Source organism: Oncorhynchus keta, unplaced genomic scaffold, assembly GCF_023373465.1.
Source record: "Oncorhynchus keta strain PuntledgeMale-10-30-2019 unplaced genomic scaffold, Oket_V2 Un_contig_2103_pilon_pilon, whole genome shotgun sequence".
NCBI lineage: Eukaryota > Metazoa > Chordata > Actinopteri > Salmoniformes > Salmonidae > Oncorhynchus > Oncorhynchus keta.
The window spans coordinates 1-22,500 of NW_026282282.1; the positions used below are offsets into that span (position 1 = coordinate 1).

Below are 22,500 nucleotides of genomic sequence, written 5' to 3' on the forward strand. Positions count from 1 at the left end.
AGGTAACACACCCCACCTGACGCAGGTGACACACACCTGCACAGTGTCCTTCCATTTCTGGTGGAGCAGTCTGGCCATGTTGAGGTCCATCCTCACAGAGTAGTCATCAGGAGAACACACACCTGGCAACCAATCACAGGAGAGCTGAGGGAGTGTGTCTGGGGTGTGTGTGTTGCCTGGGTCAGTGGGGTGTGTGTGTGTGTTACCTGGGTCAGTGGTGTGTGTGTGTGTGTGTGTGACCTGGGTCAGTGGTGTGTGTGTGTGTGACCTGGGTCAGTGGTGTGTGTGTGTGTGACCTGGGTCAGTGGTGTGTGTGTGTACCTGGGTCAGTGTGTGTGTGTGTGTGTGTGTGTCACCTGGGTCAGTGTGTGTGTGTGTGTGTGTGTGTTACCTGGGTCAGTGTGTGTGTGTGTGTGTGTGTTACCTGGGTCAGTGGTGTGTGTGTGTGTGTGTGTGTTACTTGGGTCAGTGGTGTGTGTGTGTGTGTGTGTGTGTGTGTGTGTGTGTGTGACCTGGGTCAGTGGTGTGTGTGTGTGTGTGTGTGTGTTACCTGGGTGTGTGTGTGTGTGTGTGTGTGTGTGTGTGTGTGTGTTGTGTGTCAGTGTGTGTGTGTGTGTGTGTGTTACCTGGGTCAGTGGGTGTGTGTGTGTGTTACCTGGGTGTGTGTGTGTGTGTGTGTGTGTGTGTGTGACCTGTGTGGGGTGTGTGTGTGTGTGTGTTACCTGTCAGTGGGTGTGTGTGTGTGTGTGTGACCTGGGTCAGTGGCGTGTGTGTGTGTGTGTGTGTGTGTGTGTGTGTGTGTGTGTGTGTGTGTGTGTGTGTTACCTGGGTCAGTGGTGTGTGTGTGTGTGTGTGTGTGTTACCTGGGTCAGTGTGTGTGTGTGTGTGTGTGTGACCTGGGTACCAGTGGTGTGTGTGTGTGTGTGTTACCTGGGTCAGTGGTGTGTGTGTATGTGTGTGTGTGTGTCAGTGGTGTGTGTGTGTGACCTGGGTCAGTGGTGTGTGTGTGTATGTATGTACCTGGGTCAGTGGTGTGTGTGTGTCCTGACCTCTCCCATGTGTGTGTGTGTGTTACCTGGGTCAGTGGTGTGTGTGTGTGTGGTGTGTGTGTGACCTGGGTCAGTGGTGGTGTGTGTTACCTGGGTCAGTGGTGTGTGTGTGTGTGTTACCTGGGTCAGTGGGGTGTGTGTGTGTGTGTGTCACCTGGTCAGTGGTGTGTGTGTGTGTGTCACCCAGTCAGTGGTGTGTGTGTGTGTTACCTGGGTCACCTACCCCTGGGTCAGTGGCGTGTGTGTGTCCTGTACCTCCACGTCTGTGTGTTCCTCCTGGCGTGTCTGTGTGTGTTACCTGCCTCACTATCAGTGGGGTGTGTGTGTGTGTTACCTGGGTCAGTGGGGTGGGGGCGTAACCCGTGTGTGTGTCCGTCCTGTGTCCAGGGTGTGACCTGGGTCAGTGGTGTGTGTGTGTGTGTCATCACGTGTGTGTGTGTGTGTGTGTGTGTGTGTGTGTGTGTGTGTGTGTTCCTCTAGGTCAACAGTGTGTGTGTGTGTCTGCAACAGTGTGTACTGGTCCCTGGGTCAGTCCTGAGGAAGAGACCTGAACCAATGGCACATTTGAAATTAATTTAGGATGGCCTCGTATTTAGGGGACGTGGGTTACCTGGGTCAGTCGTCAGTGGTGTGTGTGGGGTGTGTGGGTGTGTGTGTGCCTGTGTGTGTGTGTGTGTGGTGTGGGCCCTACTGCCTCCCCAGTGGTGTGTGTGTTGTGGGGACGTGGGCCCTACTGCCTGTGTGTGTTACCTGGTAGAACAGGGCCAAACAGCTCAACCAGCTGCAGAGCCAGTTCTGTAGGCAGCTTCAGTTCAACACTCTGGATGTCCACGAGTCTGTCCCTCCTCTTCTCCTTTTCCTTCCTCCCTTTCCTCTCCTCCTCCTCCTCTCTCCTCTCCATCTCCTCCAGCTGGGAGGGGCCCGACTGGGTCTCCCCCATATACGGGGACAGCCCTACTGCCTCCCCTCCTCCTCCTCCGGGGCCCTACTCTCCCATTTCTCCCACTGCTCTGCGCCAGCTCCGCTCTCCGAGTCCCGAACCACTTCCTGCTCCGCCACATCTCTTCCTGGTGGTCCGTGCTCCAGACGAGTGGACTCTCCCAAGGGGGTGTTTTGTTCCTCTGAGCCGCCCCCGCCCCCAGACACCGGATGGTTCAGTCCACTAACCCCACCTACCCCTTCGTCAACGCCCCCTCCTGTCCTCCACGTCTCCTCTTCCTCCTCCCTTCTTCCCAGTACAACAATCGCCTCACTATCAGAAAAGCTGGAGGCCGAAGCCTGTTCTCCTGGGGGCGTAACCCGCCTCTCCGTCCTCTCCTCCAGGGACACACCAACGGCCATGTGCAGATCTTCATCACCCTCTTCTTCATCCTCCTCTTCCTCTAGGAACAGTCTCTCCCCAGAGTCTAGCAACAGATTACTGGTCCACTCCAGATCCTGAGGAAGAGATGAACCAATGGCCCTACTGTCTCTCCCCATATAGGGGACAGGGCCCTACTGCCTCTGGCCTTATAGGGGAAGAGATGCCCTACTGCCTCCCCATATAGGGGACAGTGCCCTACTGCCTCCCATATAGGGGACGGGGCCCTACTGCCTCCCCATATAGGGGACGGGGCCCTACTGCCTCCCCATATAGGGGACGGGGCCCTACTGCCTCCCATATAGGGGACGGGGCCCTACTGCCTCCCCATATAGGGGACGGGGCCCTACTGCCTCGCTATATAGGGGACGGGGCCCTACTGCCTCGCTATATAGGGGACGGGGCCCTACTGCCTCCCCATATAGGGGACGGGGCCCTACTGCCTCCCCATATAGGGGACGGGGCCCTACTGCCTCGCTATATAGGGGACGGGGCCCTACTGCCTCCCCATATAGGGGACGGGGCCCTACTGCCTCCATATAGGGGACGGGGCCCTACTGCCTCGCCTCCCCATATAGGGGACAGTGCCCTACTGCCTCCCCATATAGGGGACGGGGCCCTACTGCCTCCCCATATAGGGGACAGTGCCCTACTGCCTCCCCATATAGGGGACGGGGCCCTACTGCCTCCCCATATAGGGGACGGGGCCCTACTGCCTCCCCATATAGGGGACGGGGCCCTACTGCCTCCCCATATAGGGGACGGGGCCCTACTGCCTCCCCATATAGGGGACGGGGCCCTACTGCCTCCCCATATAGGGGACGGGGCCCTACTGCCTCCCCATATAGGGGACGGGGCCCTACTGCCTCCCCATATAGGGGACGGGGCCCTACTGTCTCGCCTCCCCATATAGGGGACGGGGCCCCACTGCCTCCCCATATAGGGGACGGGGCCCACTGCCTCCCCATATAGGGGACGGGGCCCTACTGTCTCGCCTCCCCATATAGGGGACGGGGCCCTACTGCCTCGCCTTATAGGGGACAGTGCCCTACTGCCTCCCTATATAGGGGACGGGGCCCTACTGCCTCCCATATAGGGGACGGGGCCCTACTGCCTCCCCATATAGGGGACGGGGCCCTACTGCCTCCCCATATAGGGGACGGGGCCCTACTGCCTCCCCATATAGGGGACGGGGCCCTACTGCCTCCCCATATAGGGGACGGGGCCCTACTGCCTCCCCATATAGGGGACGGGGCCCTACTGCCTCCCCATATAGGGGACGGGGCCCTACTGCCTCCCCATATAGGGGACGGGGCCCTACTGCCTCCCCATAAAGGGGACGGGGCCCTACTGCCTCCCCATATAGGGGACGGGGCCCTACTGCCTCCCATATAGGGGACGGGGCCCTACTGCCTCCCCATATAGGGGACGGGGCCCTACTGCCTCCCCATATAGGGGACGGGGCCCTACTGCCTCCCCATATAGGGGACGGGGCCCTACTGCCTCCCATAAAGGGGACGGGGCCCTACTGCCTCCCCATATAGGGGACGGGGCCCTACTGCCTCCCCTTGCTATATAGGGGACGGGGCCCTACTGCCTCCCCTTGCTATATAGGGGACGGGGCCCTACTGCCTCGCCTTGCTATATAGGGGACGGGGCCCTACTGCCTTGCTATATAGGGGACGGGGCCCTACGGCCTCGCCTTGCTATATAGGGGACGGGGCCCTACTGCCTCGCCTTGCTATATAGGGGACGGGGCCCTATGGCCTCGCCTTGCTAAATAGGGGACGGGGCCCTACCGCCTCGCTATATAGGGGACTACAGAAACAGGAGATCGACTAGTGTCCTGTCTCACTACAGAAACAGGAAATAGGGCAAGAGCCAATAGGGCAAGAGGAAATAGGGCAAGAGCCAATAGGGCAAGAGCCAATAGGGCAAGAGCCAATAGGGCAAGAGCCAATAGGGCAAGAGGAAATAGGGCAAGAGGAAATAGGGCAAGAGCCAATAGGGCAAGAGCCAATAGGGCAAGAGGAAATAGGCTGCTCTGGCTCAGACAAGGCTTTCTTCCTTTACACAGATAGAGCCTCAGTCAATACAACAACACACAATAAACAACAATAATAACAACAATAATAACAATAAAACCACCAACAACACACAATAATAACAACAACAACAACAATAATAATAATAAACAACACACATCCCGACCTGCTGACATGTGTCATAGAGGTCCTCCAGAGTGTGTCCGTTGACCAGTTTAAAATGGCGTCTGAGAATGACGAGGTTCTGCTGTCTGGTCCGGCCCTCCTCCAGCTCCCTCTCCTCCACCTGGCTCCCCTTCTCGTGCGTCACACGGTACGGCACCACGCGCTGGCCGGAGGGGTGAACCGCAACGCCGGCCGAGACCGCCGCCGATACCTCTGGGAGGAAACGGGAAGGATTGCCGTGGAGAATGGCGAGGGTGTTGTTAGGGGGAAAGTGGTATCCCGCGGCGTCGGTTGGGTTGTCGCGACGATTGTGGTCGAGACGCCAGAGGAAGGCGAAGTCTTGCGGGTCGGTCTGGGAGGAACGATCTGTGTCGGCCAATGATGGAGGAGGGGAGGGGTGGTGGGGGTTAGGGTTAAGGTCAGGGTTGAGATTAGGGTAGAGGTCAGGTTGGAGGTTAGGTTTGAGGTTAGGGTTGAGATCGAGGTTAGGGTTAAGGACAGGGTCGAGGTTAGGGTTGAGATCGAGGTTAGGGTTAAGGACAGGGTCGAGGTTAGGGTTGAGATCGAGGTTAGGGTTAAGGACAGGGTCGAGGTTAGGGTTGAGGTCAGGTTTGAGGTTAGGGTTAAGGTCAGAGTGGAGATTAGGGTCGAGGTCAGAGTGGAGATTAGGGTCGAGGTCAGAGTGGAGATTAGGGTCGAGGTCAGAGTGGAGATTAGGGTCGAGGTCAGAGTGGAGATTAGGGTCGAGGTCAGAGTGGAGATTAAGGTCGAGGTCAGAGTGGAGATTAGGGTCGAGGTCAGAGTGGAGATTAGGGTCGAGGTCAGAGTGGAGATTAGGGTCGAGGTCAGAGTTAGGGTCGAGGTCAGAGTCGGTTAGGGGCAAGGTCAGAGTTAGGTTTGGGGGAGGTCAGGGGTGTCTGTTTTGAAGGTGAGCCAGTCACTGTTTCTCAGCCCTGCTGTCTGCTCCTCACTGGCCTGGGGGAAGATGGGGGTGTTCACCTTCCACCCTGGTGAGCGCCAGCTTGCACTGTTTCTCAGCCCTGCAACTCTGCCTCCGCTCCTCACTGCCTCTACCAAGATGGCCGACTTCACCTTCCACCCTGGTCTCACTAGCGTCAGTACACTGACTGCCTCTACCAAGATGGCCGACTTCACCTTCCATCCTGGTCTCACTAGCGTCAGTACACTGACTGCCTCTACCAAGATGGCCGACTTCACCTTCCACCCTGGTCTCACTAGCGTCAGTGCACTGACTGACCTCACCAACATGGCTGCATTCACCAGCTTCCACACTGCCCTCACCAATATGGCTTTCACTATCAGTACACTGACTGACCTCACCAACATGGCTGCATTCACCAGCTTCCACACTGCCCTCACCAATATGGCTGTCACTATCAGTACACTGACTGACCTTACCAAGATGGCTTCCTCCTACCTCCAACAAGTCTTTCTCAACTAAACCCTGAGTCCCCCCCTCTCTGGCGGCCTGAATGGTCTCTCCCTCCCTCTGCTCCACGGTGTTGGATCCAACCACCTGGGTTGAGTTAGGGTTAGCCGACACACAGTCAGGTAATTCCTCCCGACTCAGGACTCCGTCTTTATCCGCCTCCCCTCTCCTCCCTCCTGCATCACCCCTCTCTCCTCCTGCATCACCCCTCTCTCCTCCTGCCTCACCCCTCTCTCCTCCTGCCTCACCCCTCTCTCCTCCTTCTCCAAGTGAACAGTCTGAGCTAAGGGAGGGGACGGAGGAGGGGCAGGTGGGCAGGGGGAAGGAGTCAACACCTGTCTGTAAGAGCTCTAGAAGCTTCTGGAACTCTGTGACATGAGGCCCGCGACCAGGATGCCCTTCTGATTGGCTGCCTCTGGGATCTGCCTCCTCCCCCTCACCACCTCCCTCTTCCTCCCTCCCAGGGCGCCTCCCATTCCTTCCTCCTCCTCCTCCTCTTCTTTGCTCCAGTCCCTCCTCTGAAGGCCAGTCTCCAACAAACTCCAACAACTCAGGCCTCACCCTCTCTCCCCCATCCCTCACCCTCACCCTCTCTCCCACATCCCACACCTGCTCTCCCCCATCACCCATTTCTCCCACCAACTTCCCTCCTCCATCCTCTCTCTCTCCATCCCCCTCGCTCACCGATTGGCTAGCGTCTTTCACTACGACAGCAGGCTCCAGCCTATCAGAGTCCGTCTTCCTAGTTCTACTCCTCCTCTCTTTCCTCGCCCTCTGACCAATCGACTCGGAGAAAGCCACGGGCCTCTCGTCGTCACCATGGAAATCTGCACTAAACACAGACTCCACCAGACAGTGGGGAATTCGTGTCTCTCCCTCTTCCTCCCCCCTGTTCCCCTCGTCGTCCGGTTGCCACGGAGCTTCCGGTTCAGAGGTCACCGCTCCTAAATCAAGAATATCCTCCTCATCCAGAATTTTAGAATTGTCCGGAATCGCACATTTTTCCGAGGCCTTTCCACCGAGGGAGAGGGACTCTGTGGACCCGTGGGCAGAGCTGTGACCCGGGGTTATGGCTCTCCCGGAGCGGCCGGCCGACGACACGTCGGGAAGCGAGGAGGAGAGCTGGGGGCAGGACCTCTCAGAGCCCTGGACCAATCGCTGCTCTCCTACCAGGTCGCGGCGGGCCTTGTCTGAGGACTTGGACCTATCAGGAGAAAGAGAGACAGAGATCACCTTTTCATTGTTACTTCAATTCAAGGGATCTATTGTGATGCAGCCTGAAACTAACCTTAGTCCTGGCCCTAACCCTGACCCCTGACCCTATCCCTGGGCCCTAACCCTGGGCCCGATCCCTGACCCTGATCCCTGACCCTATCCCTGACCCTATCCCTGACACTATCCCTGACCCTATCCCTGGGCCCTAATCCTATCCCTGACCCTATCCCTGGGCCCTAATCCTACCCCTGACCCTATCCCTGGGCCCTAACCCTGATCCTATCCCTGGGCCCTAACCCTGATCCTATCCCTGGGCCCTAACCCTATCCCTGACCCTATCCCTGGGCCCTAACCCTATCCCTGGGCCCTAATCCTATCCCTGACCCTATCCCTGGGCCCTAACCCTATCCCTATCCCTGGGCCCTAATCCTATCCCTGACCCTATCCCTGGGCCCTGACCCTATCCCCTAACCCTTCCCTGACCCTATCCCTGGGCCCTAATCCTATCCCTGACCCTATCCCTGGGCCCTAACCCTATCCCTGGGCCCTAATCCTATCCCTGACCCTATCCCTGGGCCCTAACCCTATCCCTGACCCTATCCCTGGGCCCTAACCCTATCCCTGACCCTATCCCTGACCCTATCCCTGGGCCCTAACCCTATCCCTGATCCTATCCCTGGGCCCTAACCCTATCCCTGACCCTATCCCTGGGCCCTAACCCTGGGCCCTATCCCTGATCCTGACCCTATCCCTGACACTATCCCTGACCCTATCCCTGATCCCTGACACTATCCCTGATCCTATCCCTGACCCTATCCCTGATCCTATCCCTGACCCTGACCCTATCCCTGATCATATCCCTGATCCTATCCCTGACCCTATCCCTGACCCTATCCCTGATCCTATCCTGATCCCTGACCCTATCCCTGATCCTATCCCTATCCCTGATCCTGACCCTATCCCTGACCCTATCCCTGATCCTATCCCTGATCCCTGATCCTATCCCTGATCCTATCCCTGACCCTATCCCTGATCCTATCCCTAATCCTATCCCTGATCCCATCCCTATCCCTGATCCTGACCCTATCCCTGATCCCGACCCTATCCCTGATCATATCCCCGACCCTATCCCTGATCCTATCCCTGATCCTATCCCTGACCCTATCCCTGATCCCTGACCCTATTCCTGACCCTATCCCTGATCCTATCCCTGACCCTATCCCTATCCCTGACCCTATCCCTGATCCTGACCCTATCCCTGATCCTGACCCTATCCCTGACCCTATCCCTGATCCTATCCCTATCCCTGATCCTATCCCTGACCCTATCCCTGACCCTATCCCTGATCCTATCCCTATCCCTGATCCTATCCCTGATCCTATCCCTATCCCCTGATCCTATCCCTGACCCTATCCCCCTATCCCTATCCCTGACCCTATCCCTGATCCTATCCCTATCCCTGATCCTATCCCTATCCCTGATCCTATCCCTGACCCTATCCCTGATCCTGACCCTATCCCTGATCCTATCCCTGACCCTATCCTGACCCTATCCCTGATCCTAACCCTGACCCTATCCCTGACCCTATCCCTGATCCCTGACCCTATCACTGACCCTATCCCTGTTCCTATCCCTGACCCTGTTCCTATCCCTGACCCTATCCCTGTTCCTATCCCTGACCCTATCCCTGATCCTATCCCTGATCCTATCCCTATCCCTGATCCTATCCCTGACCCTATCCCTGGGCCCTATCCCTGATCCTATCCCTGATCCTATCCCTGACCCTATCCCTATCCCTGGGCCCTATCCCTGATCCTATCCCTGATCCTATCCCTGACCCTGGGCCCTATCCCTGATCCTATCCCTGATCCTATCCCTATCCCTAGTCTCCTGTTGGGGGGGTAGTTTGAGATGCAGTCTGGGTGTGTTGAGGAAACTTACTGTGACGGGCTAGCCTCCTGATGGGGTGGGCTAGCCTCCTGATGGGAGGGTAGTTTGGCCTCCTGATGGGGTGGGCTAGCCTCCTGATGGGAGGGTAGTTTGGCCTCCTGATGGGAGGGTAGTTTGGCCTCCTGATGGGGTGGGCTAGCCTCCTGATGGGGTGGGCTAGCCTCCTGATGGGGGGGTAGTTTGGCCTCCTGATGGGGGGGTAGTTTGGCCTCCTGATGGGGGTGGTTTGGCCTCCTGATGGGGGGGTAGTTTGGCCTCCTGATGGGGGGGTAGTTTGGCCTCCTGATGGGGGGTAGTTTGGCCTCCTGATGGGGGGTGGTTTGGCCTCCTGATGGGGGGGTAGTTTGGCCTCCTGATGGGGGTAGTTTGGCCTCCTGATGGGGTGGGCTTGGGTCCTGTTGGGGGGTAGTTTGGCCTCCTGATGGGGTGGGCTTGGGTCCTGTTGGGGGGGTAGTTTGGCCTCCTGATGGGGTGGGCTTGGGTCCTGTTGGGGGGGTAGTTTGGCCTCCTGATGGGGGGGGCTTGGGTCCTGTTGGGGAGGTAGTTTGGCGTCGTGATGGGGGGGTCGTGTTGGGTCCTGTTGGGGAGGTAGTTTGGCGTCGTGATGGGGGGGTCGTGTTGGGTCCTGTTGGGGGGGTAGTTTGGCGTTGTGATGAGGGGGTCGTGTTGGGTCCTGTTGGGGAGGTAGTTTGGCGTCGTGATGAGGGGGTCGTGTTGGGTCCTAATGGGGGGGTAGTTTGGCGTCGTGATGAGGGGGTCGTGTTGGGTCGTAATGGGGGTAGTTTGGGGTGAGAGCTCCCCATGATGGAGTGAATGGTCACGTGACGATCATAATTTTCCATCATCCAACGGATCTTATCTGCTTTAACACTGTGCCTAGTACGTCTAGAGAGAGAAAGGAGAGGGGAGAGGGAGGAGAGAGGGGAGAGAGGGAGGAGAGAGGGGAGAGAGGAGGGGAGGAGAGAGAGAGGAGGGGAGAGAGGGAGGAGAGAGGGGAGAGAGGGGGGAGAGAGGAAGAGAGGAGGGGAGAGAGGAAGAGAGGAGGGGAGAGGGAGGAGAGAGGGGGAGAGGATGGGGGAGAGAGGAGGGAGAGGAAGAGAGGAAGGGGGAGAGGGGGGAGAGGAACAGAGGGGGGAGAGGAGGGAGAGGAAGAGAGGATGGGGGAGAGGAGGGGAGAGAGGAAGAGAGAGGGGGAGAGGAGGGGAGAGAGGAAGAGAGAGAGGAGAGAGAGGGGAGAGAGGGAAGAGAGGAGGGGAGAGCGGAAGAGAGGAGGAGAGGGGAAGAGAGGAGGGGAGAGAGAGGAGAGGACAGAGGGGGGAGAGGAGGGAGAGGAAGAGAGGATGGTGAGAGGGAGGGGAGAGAGGGGAGGGAGAGGAAGAGAGGATGGGGGAGAGGGGGAGAGGAAGAGAGGAGGGGGAGAGGGGGAGGAGAGGAGGGGAGAGGAGGGGGGAGAGGAAGAGAGGAGGGGGGAGAGGGGGGAGAGAGGAGGGAGAGGATGGGGGAGGGGGAAGAGAGGATGGGGGGAGAGGAAGAGAGGATGGGTAGAGGAGGAGAGGAGAGGAGGGAGGGAGGGGAGAGAAAGAGGGGAGAGAGGGGGAGGGGGAGAGGAGGGGGAGAGGAGAGGGGGAGAGAAGAGAGGAGGGAGGGGAGAGGAGGGGAGGGAGGAAAGAGGGGAGAGAGGGAGGGGAGAGGGAGAGAAAGAGGAGGGAGAGAGAGGAGGGAGTGAAAGAGGGGAGAGAGAGGGGAAGGGGAGAGAAAGAGGAGGGAGGGGAGAGGAGGGAGGGAGAAAGAGGGGAGAGGGAGGGGAGAGAGGGAGAGAAAGAGGAGGGAGGGAGAGGAGGGAGGGAGAAAGAGGGGAGAGGGAGGGAGAGAAAGAGGAGGGGTTATCCATTTAGTTTTTCATTATGACTTCAATTCAAATGAATTTGTAATAACTTTATTAGTGGTTTGTTTACATTCAATCAAAGTCTATCCTATCATAATAACTTTATTGGTAATTTACATCAATTCAAAGTATATGGTAATATATGTTGTTCGGGATGTGTATGAGGAAGTGAATTCAGATGACCAGCATGCATCTGTTCAGAAACTAACTGAGAACTTTCAGAGTCTTCTGGATTGATGATGAACTGAAACATGTTACAGGTCAAAGATATAATGCCCAGCATGCACCTGTTCAGAAATTGTGACAGGTCAAAGATATGATGACCAGCATGCACCTGTTCAGAAACAATGAGAACTGAAGCTAATGGGGATCCAAATAAACAAATAACTTTATTGGTACCTCTCCAGGTGTTTCCTAATAACTTTATTAGTACCTCTCCAGGTGTTTTGTAATAACTTTATTGGTACCTCTCCAGGTGTTTCGTAATAACTTTATTGGTACCTCTCCAGGTGTTTCGTAATAACTTTATTAGTACCTCTCCAGGTGTTTTGTAATAACTTTATTAGTACCTCTCCAGGTGTTTTGTAATAACTTTATTGGTACCTCTCCAGGTGTTTTGTAATAACTTTATTAGTACCTCTCCAGGTGTTTTGTAATAACTTTATTGGTACCTCTCCAGGTGTTTTGTAATAACTTTATTAGTACCTCTCCAGGTGTTTTGTAATAACTTTATTGGTACCTCTCCAGGTGTTTTGTAATAACTTTATTGGTACCTCTCCAGGTGTTTTGTAATAACTTTATTATTACCTCTCCAGGTGTTTTGTAATAACTTTATTGGTACCTCTCCAGGTGTTTTGTAATAACTTTATTAGTACCTCTCCAGGTGTTTTGTAATAACTTTATTGGTACCCATCCAGGTGTTTTGTAATAAGTTTATTAGTACCTCTCCAGGTGTTTTGTAATAACTTTATTAGTACCTCTCCAGGTGTTTTGTAATAACTTTACTAGTACCTCTCCAGGTGTTTTGTAATAACTTTATTAGTACCTCTCCAGGTGTTTTGTAATAACTTTATTGGTACCTTTCCAGGTGTTTTGTAATAACTTTATTAGTACCTCTCCAGGTGTTTTGTAATAACTTTATTGGTACCTTTCCAGGTGTTTTGTAATAACTTTATTAGTACCTCTCCAGGTGTTTTGTAATAACTTTATTGGTACCTCTCCAGGTGTTTTGTAATAACTTTATTGGTACCTCTCCAGGTGTTTTGTAATAACTTTATTGGTACCTCTCCAGGTGTTTTGTAATAACTTTATTGGTACCTCTCCAGGTGTTTTGTAATAACTTTATTGGTACCTCTCCAGGTGTTTTGTAATAACTTTATTAGTACCTCTCCAGGTGTTTTGTAATAACTTTATTGGTACCTTCCAGGTGTTTTGTAATAACTTTATTGGTACCTCTCCAGGTGTTTTGTAATAACTTTATTAGTACCTCTCCAGGTGTTTTGTAATAACTTTATTGGTACCTTTCCAGGTGTTTTGTAATAACTTTATTAGTACCTCTCCAGTTCCCTGGGTTTGTTCTTCCACCAGGTACCAGGCTCCCGGAACAAAACCTTGTAGTTGTGCCTCAGAGCCTGTAGGAACACGCAGCACATCCTACCATTAGACTGTGTGTGTGTGTGTGTGTGTGTGTGTGTGTGTGTGTGTGTGTGTGTGTGTGTGTGTGTGTGTGTGTGTGTGTGTGTGTGTGTGTGTGTGTGTAGGTGTGTGTGTCTAGGGTGTGTGTGTGTGTATTTTCACATTAAAGAAAGAAGAGAGAGAGAGACAGACCATAGTGACGTAGGGTTTCATCTCCCAGCTCTGCATGTTGGTGTTGTCAATAATAACAGGAGAGAAAGAGGCCTCCATCACTTCCTGGGCTGAGGACACATCAACACCATGTTATTCAATGGGAAACAGACACCATTTACATGGTTAGGGTGTAGGGGTTAGGGTGTAGGGGTTAGGGTGTAGGGGTTAGGGTGTAGGGGTTAGGTGTAGTTAGGGTTAGGGGTTAGGGTGTAGGGTTAGGGTGTAGGGGGGGTTAGGGGTAGGGGTTAGGGTGTAGGTTAGGGTGTAGGGGTTAGGGTGTAGGGGTTAGGTAGGGGTTAGGGGGTTAGGGTTAGGGGATAGTATATGTTGGTGTTGTCAATAATAACAGGAGAGAAAGAGGCCTCCATCACTTCCTGGGCTGAGGACACATCAACACCATGTTATTCAATGGGAAACAGACACCATTTACATTTAGGGTGTAGGGGTTAGGGTGTAGGGGTTAGGGGTTAGGGGTTAGGGTGTAGGGGTTAGGGTTAGGGGTAGGGGGTTAACAGGGTGTAGGGGTTAGGGTGTAGGGGTTAGGGGGTGGTTAGGGGTTAGGGTGTAGGGGTTAGGGTGTAGGGGTTAGGGTAGGGCCAGGGGTTAGGTGTAGGGGGGGTTAGGGGTTAGGGTGCAGGGGTTAGGGTGTAGGGGTTAGGGTATAGGGGTTAGGGTGTAGGGGTTAGGGTATAGGGGTTAGGGCATAGGGGGTTAGGTGTAGGGGTTAGGGGAGGGGTTAGGGTGTAGGGGTTAGTAGGGGTTAGGGGCGTAGGGGAGGGTTAGGGGATAGTATATGTTGGTGTTGTCAATAATAACAGGAGAGAAAGAGGCCTCCATCACTTCCTGGGCTGAGGACACATCAACACCATGTTATTCAATGGGAAACAGACACCATTTACATGGTTAGGGTGTAGGGGTTAGGGTGTAGGGGTTAGGGTGTAGGGGTTAGGGTGTAGGGTTAGGGTGTAGGGTTAGGGTATAGGGTTAGGGTATAGGGGTTAGGGTATAGGGGTTAGGGTATAGGGGTTAGGGTGTAGGGGTTAGGGTGTAGGGGTTAGGGTGTAGGGGTTAGGGGATAGTATATGTTGGTGTTGTCAATAATAACAGGAGAGAAAGAGGCCTCCATCACTCCTGGGCTGAGGACACATCAACACCATGTTATTCAATGGGAAACAGACACCATTTACATGGTTAGGGTGTAGGGGTTAGGGTGTAGGGGTTAGGGTGTAGGGGTTAGGGTGTAGGGGTTAGGGTGTAGGGGTTAGGGTATAGGGGTTAGGGTGTAGGGGTTAGGGTATAGGGGTTAGGGTATAGGGGTTAGGGTGTAGGGGTTAGGGTGTAGGGGTTGGGGTGCAGGGTTAGGGTGTAGGGGTTAGGGTGTAGGGGTTAGGGTGTAGGGGTTAGGGTGTAGAGGTTAGGGTGTAGGGTTAGGGGTTAGGGTGTAGGGGTTAGGGTGTAGGGGTTAGGGTGTAGGGGGTGTAGGGGTTAGGGTGTAGGGGTTAGGGTGTAGGGGTTAGGGCGTAGGGGTTAGGGTGTAGGGGTTAGGGTGTAGGGTGGGTTAGGGGATAGTATATGTTGGTGTTGTCAATAATAACAGGAGAGAAAGAGGCCTCCATCACTTCCTGGGCTGAGGACACATCAACACCATGTTATTCAATGGGAAACAGACACCATTTACATGGTTAGGGTGTAGGGGTTAGGGTGTAGGGGTTAGGGTGTAGGGGTTAGGGTGTAGGGGTTAGGGGTTAGGGTGTAGGGTTAGGGTGTAGGGGTTAGGGTGTAGGGGTTAGGGTGTAGAGGTTAGGGTGTAGGGGTTAGGGTGTAGGGGTTAGGGTGTAGGGGTTAGGGGATAGTATATGTTGGTGTTGTCAATAATAACAGGAGAGAAAGAGGCCTCCATCACTTCCTGGGCTGAGGACACATCAACACCATGTTATTCAATGGGAAACAGACACCATTTACATGGTTAGGGTGTAGGGGTTAGGGTGTAGGGGTTAGGGTGTAGGGGTTAGGGTGTAGGGGTTAGGGTGTAGGGGTTAGGGTGTAGGGGTTAGGGTGTAGGGGGTTAGGGTGTAGGGGTTAGGGTGTAGGGGTTAGGGTGTAGGGGTTAGGGTGTAGGGGTTAGGGTGTAGGGGTTAGGGTGTAGGGGTTAGGGTGTAGGGGTTAGGGTGTAGGGGTTAGGGTGTAGGGGTTAGGGTGTAGGGGTTAGGGTGTAGGGGTTAGGGTGTAGGGGTTAGGGTGTAGGGGTTAGGGTGTAGGGGTTAGGGTGTAGGGGTTAGGGTGTAGGGGTTAGGGGATAGTATATGTTGGTGTTGTCAATAATAACAGGAGAGAAAGAGGCCTCCATCACTTCCTGGGCTGAGGACACATCAACACCATGTTATTCAATGGGAAACAGACACCATTTACATGGTTAGGGTGTAGGGGTTAGGGTGTAGGGGTTAGGGTGTAGGGGTTAGGGTGTAGGGGTTAGGGGTAGGGGTTAGGGGTTAGGGTATAGGGGTTAGGGTATAGGGTTAGGGTGTAGGGGTTAGGGTATAGGGGTTAGGGTATAGGGGTTAGGGTGTAGGGGTTAGGGTGTAGGGGTTAGGGTGTAGGGGTTAGGGGATAGTATATGTTGGTGTTGTCAATAATAACAGGAGAGAAAGAGGCCTCCATCACTTCCTGGGCTGAGGACACATCAACACCATGTTATTCAATGGGAAACAGACACCATTTACATGGTTAGGGTGTAGGGGTTAGGGTGTAGGGGTTAGGGTGTAGGGGTTAGGGTGTAGGGGTTAGGGTGTAGGGGTTAGGGGTGTAGGGGTTAGGGTGTAGGGGTTAGGGTGTAGGGGTTAGGGTGTAGGGGTTAGGGTGTAGGGGTTAGGGTGTAGGGGTTAGGGTTAGGGGGTGTAGGGGTTAGGGTGTAGGGGTGTAGGGGTTAGGGTGTAGGGGTTAGGGTGTAGGGGTTAGGGTGTAGAGGTTAGGGTGTAGGGGTTAGGGTGTAGGGGTTAGGGTGTAGGGGTTAGGGTGTAGGGGTTAGGGTGTAGGGTTAGGGTGTAGGGGTTAGGGTGTAGGGGTTAGGGTAACAGGAAGTAGGGGTTAGGGTGTAGGGGGGTTAGGGTGTAGGGGTTAGGGTGTAGGGGTTAGGGTGTAGGGGTTAGGGTGTAGGGGTTAGGGGATAGTATATGTTGGTGTTGTCAATAATAACAGGAGAGAAAGAGGCCTCCATCACTTCCTGGGCTGAGGACACATCAACACCATGTTATTCAATAAACAGACACCATTTACATGGTTAGGGTGTAGGGGTTAGGGTGTAGGGGTTAGGGTGTAGGGGTTAGGGTGTAGGGGTTAGGGTGTAGGGGTTAGGGTGTAGGGGTTAGGGTGTAGGGGTTAGGGTGTAGGGGTTAGGGTGTAGGGGTTAGGGTGTAGAGGTTAGGGTGTAGGGGTTAGGGTGTAGGGGTTAGGGTGTAGGGGTTAGGGTGTAGGGGGTTAGGGTGTAGGGGTTAGGGTGTAGGGGTTAGGTGTATAGGGTTAGGGTGTAGGGGTTAGGGTGTAGGGGTTAGGGTGTAGGGGTTAGGGTGTAGGGTTAGGGTGTAGGGGTTAGGGTGTAGGGGTTAGGGTGTAGGGGTTAGGGTGTAGGGGTTAGGGTGTAGGGGTTAGGGTATAGGGGTTAGGGTATCCAGGGGTTAGGGTATAGGGGTTAGGGTGTAGGGGTTAGGGTGTAGGGGTTAGGGGTTAGGGGTAGGGCCTCCCAGGGTAGGGGTTAGGGTATAGGGGTTAGGTAGGGCCAGGGTGGGGTAGGGGTTACAGGGTGTAGGGGGTTAGGGGTTAGGTGTAGGGGTTAGGGATAGTATATGTTGGGGGTTAACAGGAGAGAAAGAGGGGGCTGAGGGACACATCAACAGGTTATTCAATGGGAAACAGACACCATTTACATGGTTAGTGTAGGGTTAGGGTGTAGGGGGGTATAGGGGTTAGGGTATAGGGGTTAGGGTGTAGGGGTTAGGGGGGTTAGGGTGTAGGGGTTAGGCTGTAGGGGTTAGGCTGTAGGGGTTAGGGTTGCAGGGGTTAGGGTGTAGGGGTTAGGCTGTAGGGGTTAGGGTGTAGGGGTTAGGGTGTAGGGGTTAGGGTGTAGGGGTTAGGGTGTAGGGGGTTAGGGTGTAGAGGTTAGGGTGTAGGGGTTAGGGTGTAGGGGTTAGGGTGTAGGGTTAGGGTGTAGGGGTTAGGGTGTAGGGGTTAGGGTGTAGGGGTTTACAGGGTTAGGTGTAGGGGTTAGGGTGTAGGGGTTAGGGTGTAGGGGGTTAGGGTGTAGGGGTTAGGGTGTAGGGGTTAGGGTGTAGGGGTTAGGGTGTAGGGGTTAGGGTGTAGGGTTAGGGTGTAGGGTGTAGGGGTTAGGGTGTAGGGGTTAGGGTGTAGGGGTTAGGGTGTAGGGGTTAGGGTGTAGGGGTTAGGGTGTAGGGGTTAGGGGATAGTATATGTTGGTGTTGTCAATAATAACAGGAGAGAAAGAGGCCTCCATCTTCCTGGGCTGAGGACACATCAACACCATGTTATTCAATGGGAAACAGACACCATTTACATGGTTAGGGTGTAGGGTTAGGGTGTAGGGGTTAGGGTGTAGGGGTTAGTGTGTAGGGGTTAGGGTGTAGGGGTTAGGGGGTTAGGGGTTAGGGTGTAGGGGTTAGGGGATAGAGGTTAGGGTGTAGGGGTTAGGGTGTAGGGGTTAGGGTGTAGGGGTTAGGGTGTAGGGGTTAGTGTGTAGGGGTTAGGGTGTAGGGGTTAGGGTGTAGGGGTTAGGGTGTAGGGGTTAGGGTGTAGGGGTTAGGGTGTAGGGGTTAGGGTGTAGGGGTTAGGGTGTAGGGGTTAGGGTGTAGAGGGTTAGGGTGGAGGGGTTAGGGGGTGTAGGGGTTAGGGGTAGGGGTTAGGGTGTAGGGTTAGGGTGTAGGGGTTAGGGTGTAGGGGGGGTGTAGGGGGTTAGGGTGTAGGGGTTAGGGTGTAGGGGTTAGGGGATAGAGGTTAGGGTGTAGGGGTTAGGGTGTAGGGGGGGTTAGGGTGTAGGGGGTTAGGGTGTAGGGGGTTAGGGTGTAGAGGTTAGTGTGTAGGGGTTAGGGTGTAGGGGTTAGGGTGTAGGGGTTAGGGGTAGAGGTTAGGTGTAGAGGTTAGGGTGTAGGGTTAGGGTGTAGGGGTTAGGGTGTAGGGGTTAGGGTGTAGGGGTTAGGGTGTAGAGGTTAGGGTGTAGGGGTTAGGGTGTAGGGGTTAGGGTGTAGGGGTTAGGGTGTAGGGGTTAGGGTGTAGGGGTTAGGGTGTAGGGGTTAGTGTGTAGGGGTTAGGGTGTAGGGTGTAGTGGTTAGGGTGTAGGGGTGAGGACACATCAACACCATGGGTGTAGGGGTTAGGGTGTAGGGGTTAGGGTGGAGGGGTTAGGGTGGAGGGGTTAGGGTGGAGGGGTTAGGGTGGAGGGTTAGGGTGGAGGGGGGTTAGGGTGTAGGGGTTAGGGTGTAGGGGTTAGGGTGTAGGGGTTAGGGTGGAGGGGTTAGGGTGTAGGGGGTTAGGGGGTGTAGGGGGTGTAGGGGTTAGGGTGTAGGGGTGTAGGGGTTAGGGTGTAGGGGGTGTAGGGGTTAGGGTAGGGGTGTAGGCGTTAGGGTGTAGGGGTGTAGGGGTTAGGGTGTAGGGGTTAGGGTGTAGGGGTTAGGGTGTAGGGGTTAGGGTGTAGGGTGTAGGGGTTAGGGTGTAGGGTTAGGGTGTAGGGGTTAGGGGGTAGGGGTTAGGGCGTAGGGGTTAGGGGTAGGGGTTAGGGTGTAGGGGTTAGGGTGTAGGGGTTAGGGTGTAGGGGGTTAGGGTGTAGGGGTTAGGGTGCAGGGGTTAGGGTGTAGGGGTTAGGGTGTAGGGGTTAGGGGTGTAGAGGTTAGGGTGTAGGGGTTAGGGTGTAGGGGTTAGGGTGTAGGGGTTAGGGTGTAGAGGTTAGGGTGTAGGGTTAGGGTGCAGGGGTTAGGGTGTAGGGGTTAGGGTGTTGGGGTTAGGGTGTAGGGGTTAGGGTGTAGGGGTTAGGGTGTAGGGGTTAGGGTGTAGGGGTTAGGGTGTAGGGGTTAGGGGATAGTATATGTTGGTGTTGTCAATAATAACAGGAGAGAAAGAGGCCTCCATCACTTCCTGGGCTGAGGACACATCAACACCATGTTATTCAATGGGAAACAGACACCATTTACATGGTTACATGGTTAGGGTGTAGGGGTTAGGGTGTAGGGGTTAGGGTGTAGGGTTAGGGTGTAGAGGTTAGGGTGTAGGGGTTAGGGTGTAGGGTTAGGGTGTAGGGGTTAGGGTGTAGGGGTTAGGGTGTAGGGTTAGGGTGTAGGGGTTAGGGTTAGGGGTTAGGGTGTAGGGGTTAGGGTGTAGGGGTTAGGGTGTAGGGGTTAGTGTGTAGGGGTTAGGGTGTAGGGTGTAGTGGTTAGGGTGTAGGGGTTAGGGTGTAGGGGTTAGGGTGTAGGGGTTAGGGTGTAGGGGTTAGGGTGTAGGGGTTAGGGTGGGGGTTAGGGTGGAGGGGTTAGGGTAGGGTTAGGGTTAGGGTGTAGGGGTTAGGGTGTAGGGGTTAGGGTAGGGGTGTAGGGGTTAGGGTGTAGGGGTTAGGGTGTAGGGTGTAGGGTGTAGGGGTTAGGTGTAGGGGGTGTAGGGGTTAGGGTGTAGGGGTTAGGGTGTAGGGGTTAGGGTGTAGGGGTAGGGAGTAGGTGTAGGGGTAGGGTAGGGGTTAGGGGATAGTATATGTGGTGTTGTGTAATAATAACAGGAGAGAAAGAGGCCTCCATCACTTCCTGGGCTGAGGACACATCAACACCATGTTATTCAAGGGGAAACAGACACCATTTACATGGTTAGGGTGTAGGGGTTAGGGTGTAGGGGTTAGGGGTTAGGGGTGTAGGGTTAGGGGTAGGGGTGTAGGGGTTAGGGTGTAGGGGTTAGGGTGTAGGGGTTAGGGTGTAGGGTTAGGGTGCAGGGGTAGGGGTTAGGGTGTAACAGGGGTTAGGGTGTAGGGGGTTAGGGTCCAGGGGTTAGGGTGTAGGGGTTAGGGGGTCAGGGGTTAGGGTGTAGGAGGTTACTTCCTGGGTGAGGACACATCAACACCATGTTATTCAATGGGACACCATTTACATGGTTAGGGTGTAGGGGTTAGGGTGTAGGGGTTAGGGCAGGGGTTAGGGTGTAGGGGTTAGGGTGTAGGGGTTAGGGTGTAGGGGTTAGGGGGTATAGGGTGTCAATAATAACAGGAGAGGGCCTCCATCACTTCCTGGGCAGGGTTAGGGCAATGGGAAACAGGGTTAGGGTGTAGGGGGTGTAGGGGTGCAGGGTTAGGGTGTAGGGGTTAGGGTGGGGTTAGGGTGTAGGGGTTAGGGGTTAGGGTGGGTTAGGGTGTAGGGGTTAGGGTGTAGGGGTTAGGGGATAGGGTTAGGGTGTAGGGGTTAGGGTGTAGGGGTTAGGGTGTAGGGGTTAGGGTGTAGGGGTTAGGGTGTAGGGGTGTAGGGTGTAACAGGGGTTAGGGTGTAGGGGTTAGGGTCAGGGGTTAGGGTGTAGGGGTTAGGGTGCAGGTTAGGGTTAGAGGTTAGGGTATAGGGGGGGTGTAGGGGTTAGGGGTACAGGGGTTAGGGTGCAGGGGTTAGGGTGTAGGGTTAGGGTGCAGGTTAGGGTGTAGGGGGGTGTAGGGGTTAGGGTATAGGGGTTAGGGGATAGTATATGTTGGTGTTGTCAATAATAACAGGAGAGAAAGAGGCCTCCATCACTTCCTGGGCTGAGGACACATCAACACCATGTTATTCAATGGGAAACAGACACCATTTACATGGTTAGGGTGTAGGGGTTAGGGTGTAGGGGTTAGGGTGTAGGGGTTAGGGTGTAGGGGTTAGGGTGTAGGGTGTAGGGGGTTAGGGTGTAGGGGTTAGGGTGTAGGGGTTAGGGTGTAGGGTAGGGGTTAGGGTGTAGGGGTTAGGGTTAGGGGTAGGGGTTAGGGTGTAGGGTTAGGGTGTAGGGGTTAGGGTGTAGGGGTTAGGGTGTAGGGGTTAGGGTGTAGGGTGTAGGGTTAGGGTGTAGGGGTTAGGGTGTAGGGGTTAGGGTGTAGGGGTTAGGGGTTAGGGTATAGGGGTTAGGGTGTAGGGGGATAGGGGTTATAGGGGTTAGGGGTAGGGGTTAGGGTGTAGGGGTTAGGGTCAGGGGTTGGGGGTTAGGGTAAGGGGTTAGGGTGTAGGGGTTAGGGTGTAGGGGTTAGGGAGTAAAGAGGGGTTCCATCACTTCCTGGGCTGAGGACAGGGTCAACACCATGTTATTCAAGGGAAACAGACACCATTTACAGGGGTTAGGGTGTAGGGTGTAGGGGTTAGGGTGTAGGGGTTAGGGTGTAGGGGTTAGGGTGTAGGGGTTAGGGTGTAGGGGTTAGGGTGTAGGGTTAGGGTGTAGGGGTTAGGGTGTAGGGGTTAGGGTGTAGGGGTTAGGGTAGGGTAGGGGGTTAGGGTGTAGGGGTTAGGGGTAGGACACATCAACACCATGGGAAACAGGTTAGGGTGACAGGGTTAGGGTAGGGGGTTAGGGTGCAGGGGTAGGGTAGGGGGGGTGTAGGGGGTTAGGGTTAGGGCCTCCAGGGTTCCTGGGCTGAGGACACATCAACAGGGTTAGGGAAACAGACACCATTTACATGGTTAGGGTGTAGGGGTTAGGGTGTAGGGGTTAGGGTGTAGGGGGGTTAGGGGGCGTAGGGGTTAGGGTGTAGGGGTTAGGGTGTAGGGGTTAGGGTGTAGGGGTTAGGGTGTAGGGGTTAGGGGTAGGGGTTAGGGATAGGGTTAGGGGTTAGGGTGTAGGGGTTAGGGGAAAGGTAGGGGTTAGGGGGGTTAGGGTGTAGGGGTAGGGGTAGGGGTTAGGGTAGGGGTTAGGGTAGGGGTTAGGGTGTAGGGGTTAGGGTGTAGGGGTTAGGGTGTAGGGGTTAGGGTAGGGTAGGGGTTAGGGTGTAGGGGTTAGGGTGTAGGGGTAGGGTGTAGGGGTTAGGGTGTAGGGGTTAGGGTGTAGGGGGTGTAGGGGTTAGGGGATAGTATATGTTGGTGTTGTCAATAATAACAGGAGAGAGAAAGGGCCTCCATCACTTCCTGGGCTGAGGACACATCAACACCATGTTATTCAATGGGAAACAGACACCATTTACATGGTTAGGGTGTAGGGGTTAGGGTGTAGGGGTTAGGGGGTGGGGGTTAGGGTGTAGGGGTTAGGGTGTAGGGTTAGGGTGTAGGGGTTAGGGGTGTAGGGGTTAGGGTGTAGGGGTTAGGGGTGCAGGGGTTAGGGTGTAGGGGTTAGGGTGTAGGGGTTAGGGTGTAGGGGTTAGGGTGTAGGGGTTAGGGTGTAGGGGTTAGGGTGTAGGGGTTAGGGTGTAGGGGTTAGGGTGTAGGGGTTAGGGTGTAGGGGTTAGGGGGTTAGGGGTGTAGGGGTTAGGGTGTAGGGGTTAGGGTGTAGGGGTTAGGGTGTAGGGGTTAGGGGTGTAGGGGTTAGGGTGTAGGGGTTAGGGTGTAGGGGTTAGGTGG

The 22,500-nt window shown here is 54.8% G+C and overlaps 1 protein-coding gene and 1 long non-coding RNA gene across 3 annotated transcripts in view; both read right to left on the bottom strand.

Annotated features, from left to right (window-relative positions):
• Nucleotides 1-16: 16 nt before the first annotated feature.
• The window catches only part of LOC118382907 (uncharacterized), a gene marked incomplete at its 3' end in the record, with an annotated part of 30,057 nt that continues 7,573 nt past the window's right edge, over nt 17-22,500 (bottom strand). The window contains exons 5-12 of the mRNA XM_052504900.1: nt 12,947-13,035; nt 12,674-12,750; nt 9,226-10,119; nt 5,619-7,273; nt 4,621-5,510; nt 2,011-2,486; nt 1,800-1,978; nt 17-122 (exon numbers count right to left, since the gene is read on the bottom strand). Coding sequence (XP_052360860.1) covers nt 17-122; nt 1,800-1,978; nt 2,011-2,486; nt 4,621-5,510; nt 5,619-7,273; nt 9,226-10,119; nt 12,674-12,750; nt 12,947-13,035 — 4,366 coding nt within the window. The remainder of the gene's footprint in view (nt 123-1,799; nt 1,979-2,010; nt 2,487-4,620; nt 5,511-5,618; nt 7,274-9,225; nt 10,120-12,673; nt 12,751-12,946; nt 13,036-22,500) is intronic.
• On the bottom strand, nt 11,269-12,465 carry LOC127920888 (uncharacterized). 2 transcript variants are annotated; one of them, XR_008107796.1, is made up of 3 exons: nt 12,335-12,465; nt 11,454-11,620; nt 11,269-11,406 (listed from the first exon to the last, which is right to left on the bottom strand). It is a non-coding gene; the product is annotated as an uncharacterized LOC127920888 (long non-coding RNA). The 2 variants fall into 2 exon arrangements; XR_008107795.1 differs by having other exon boundaries at nt 12,301-12,465.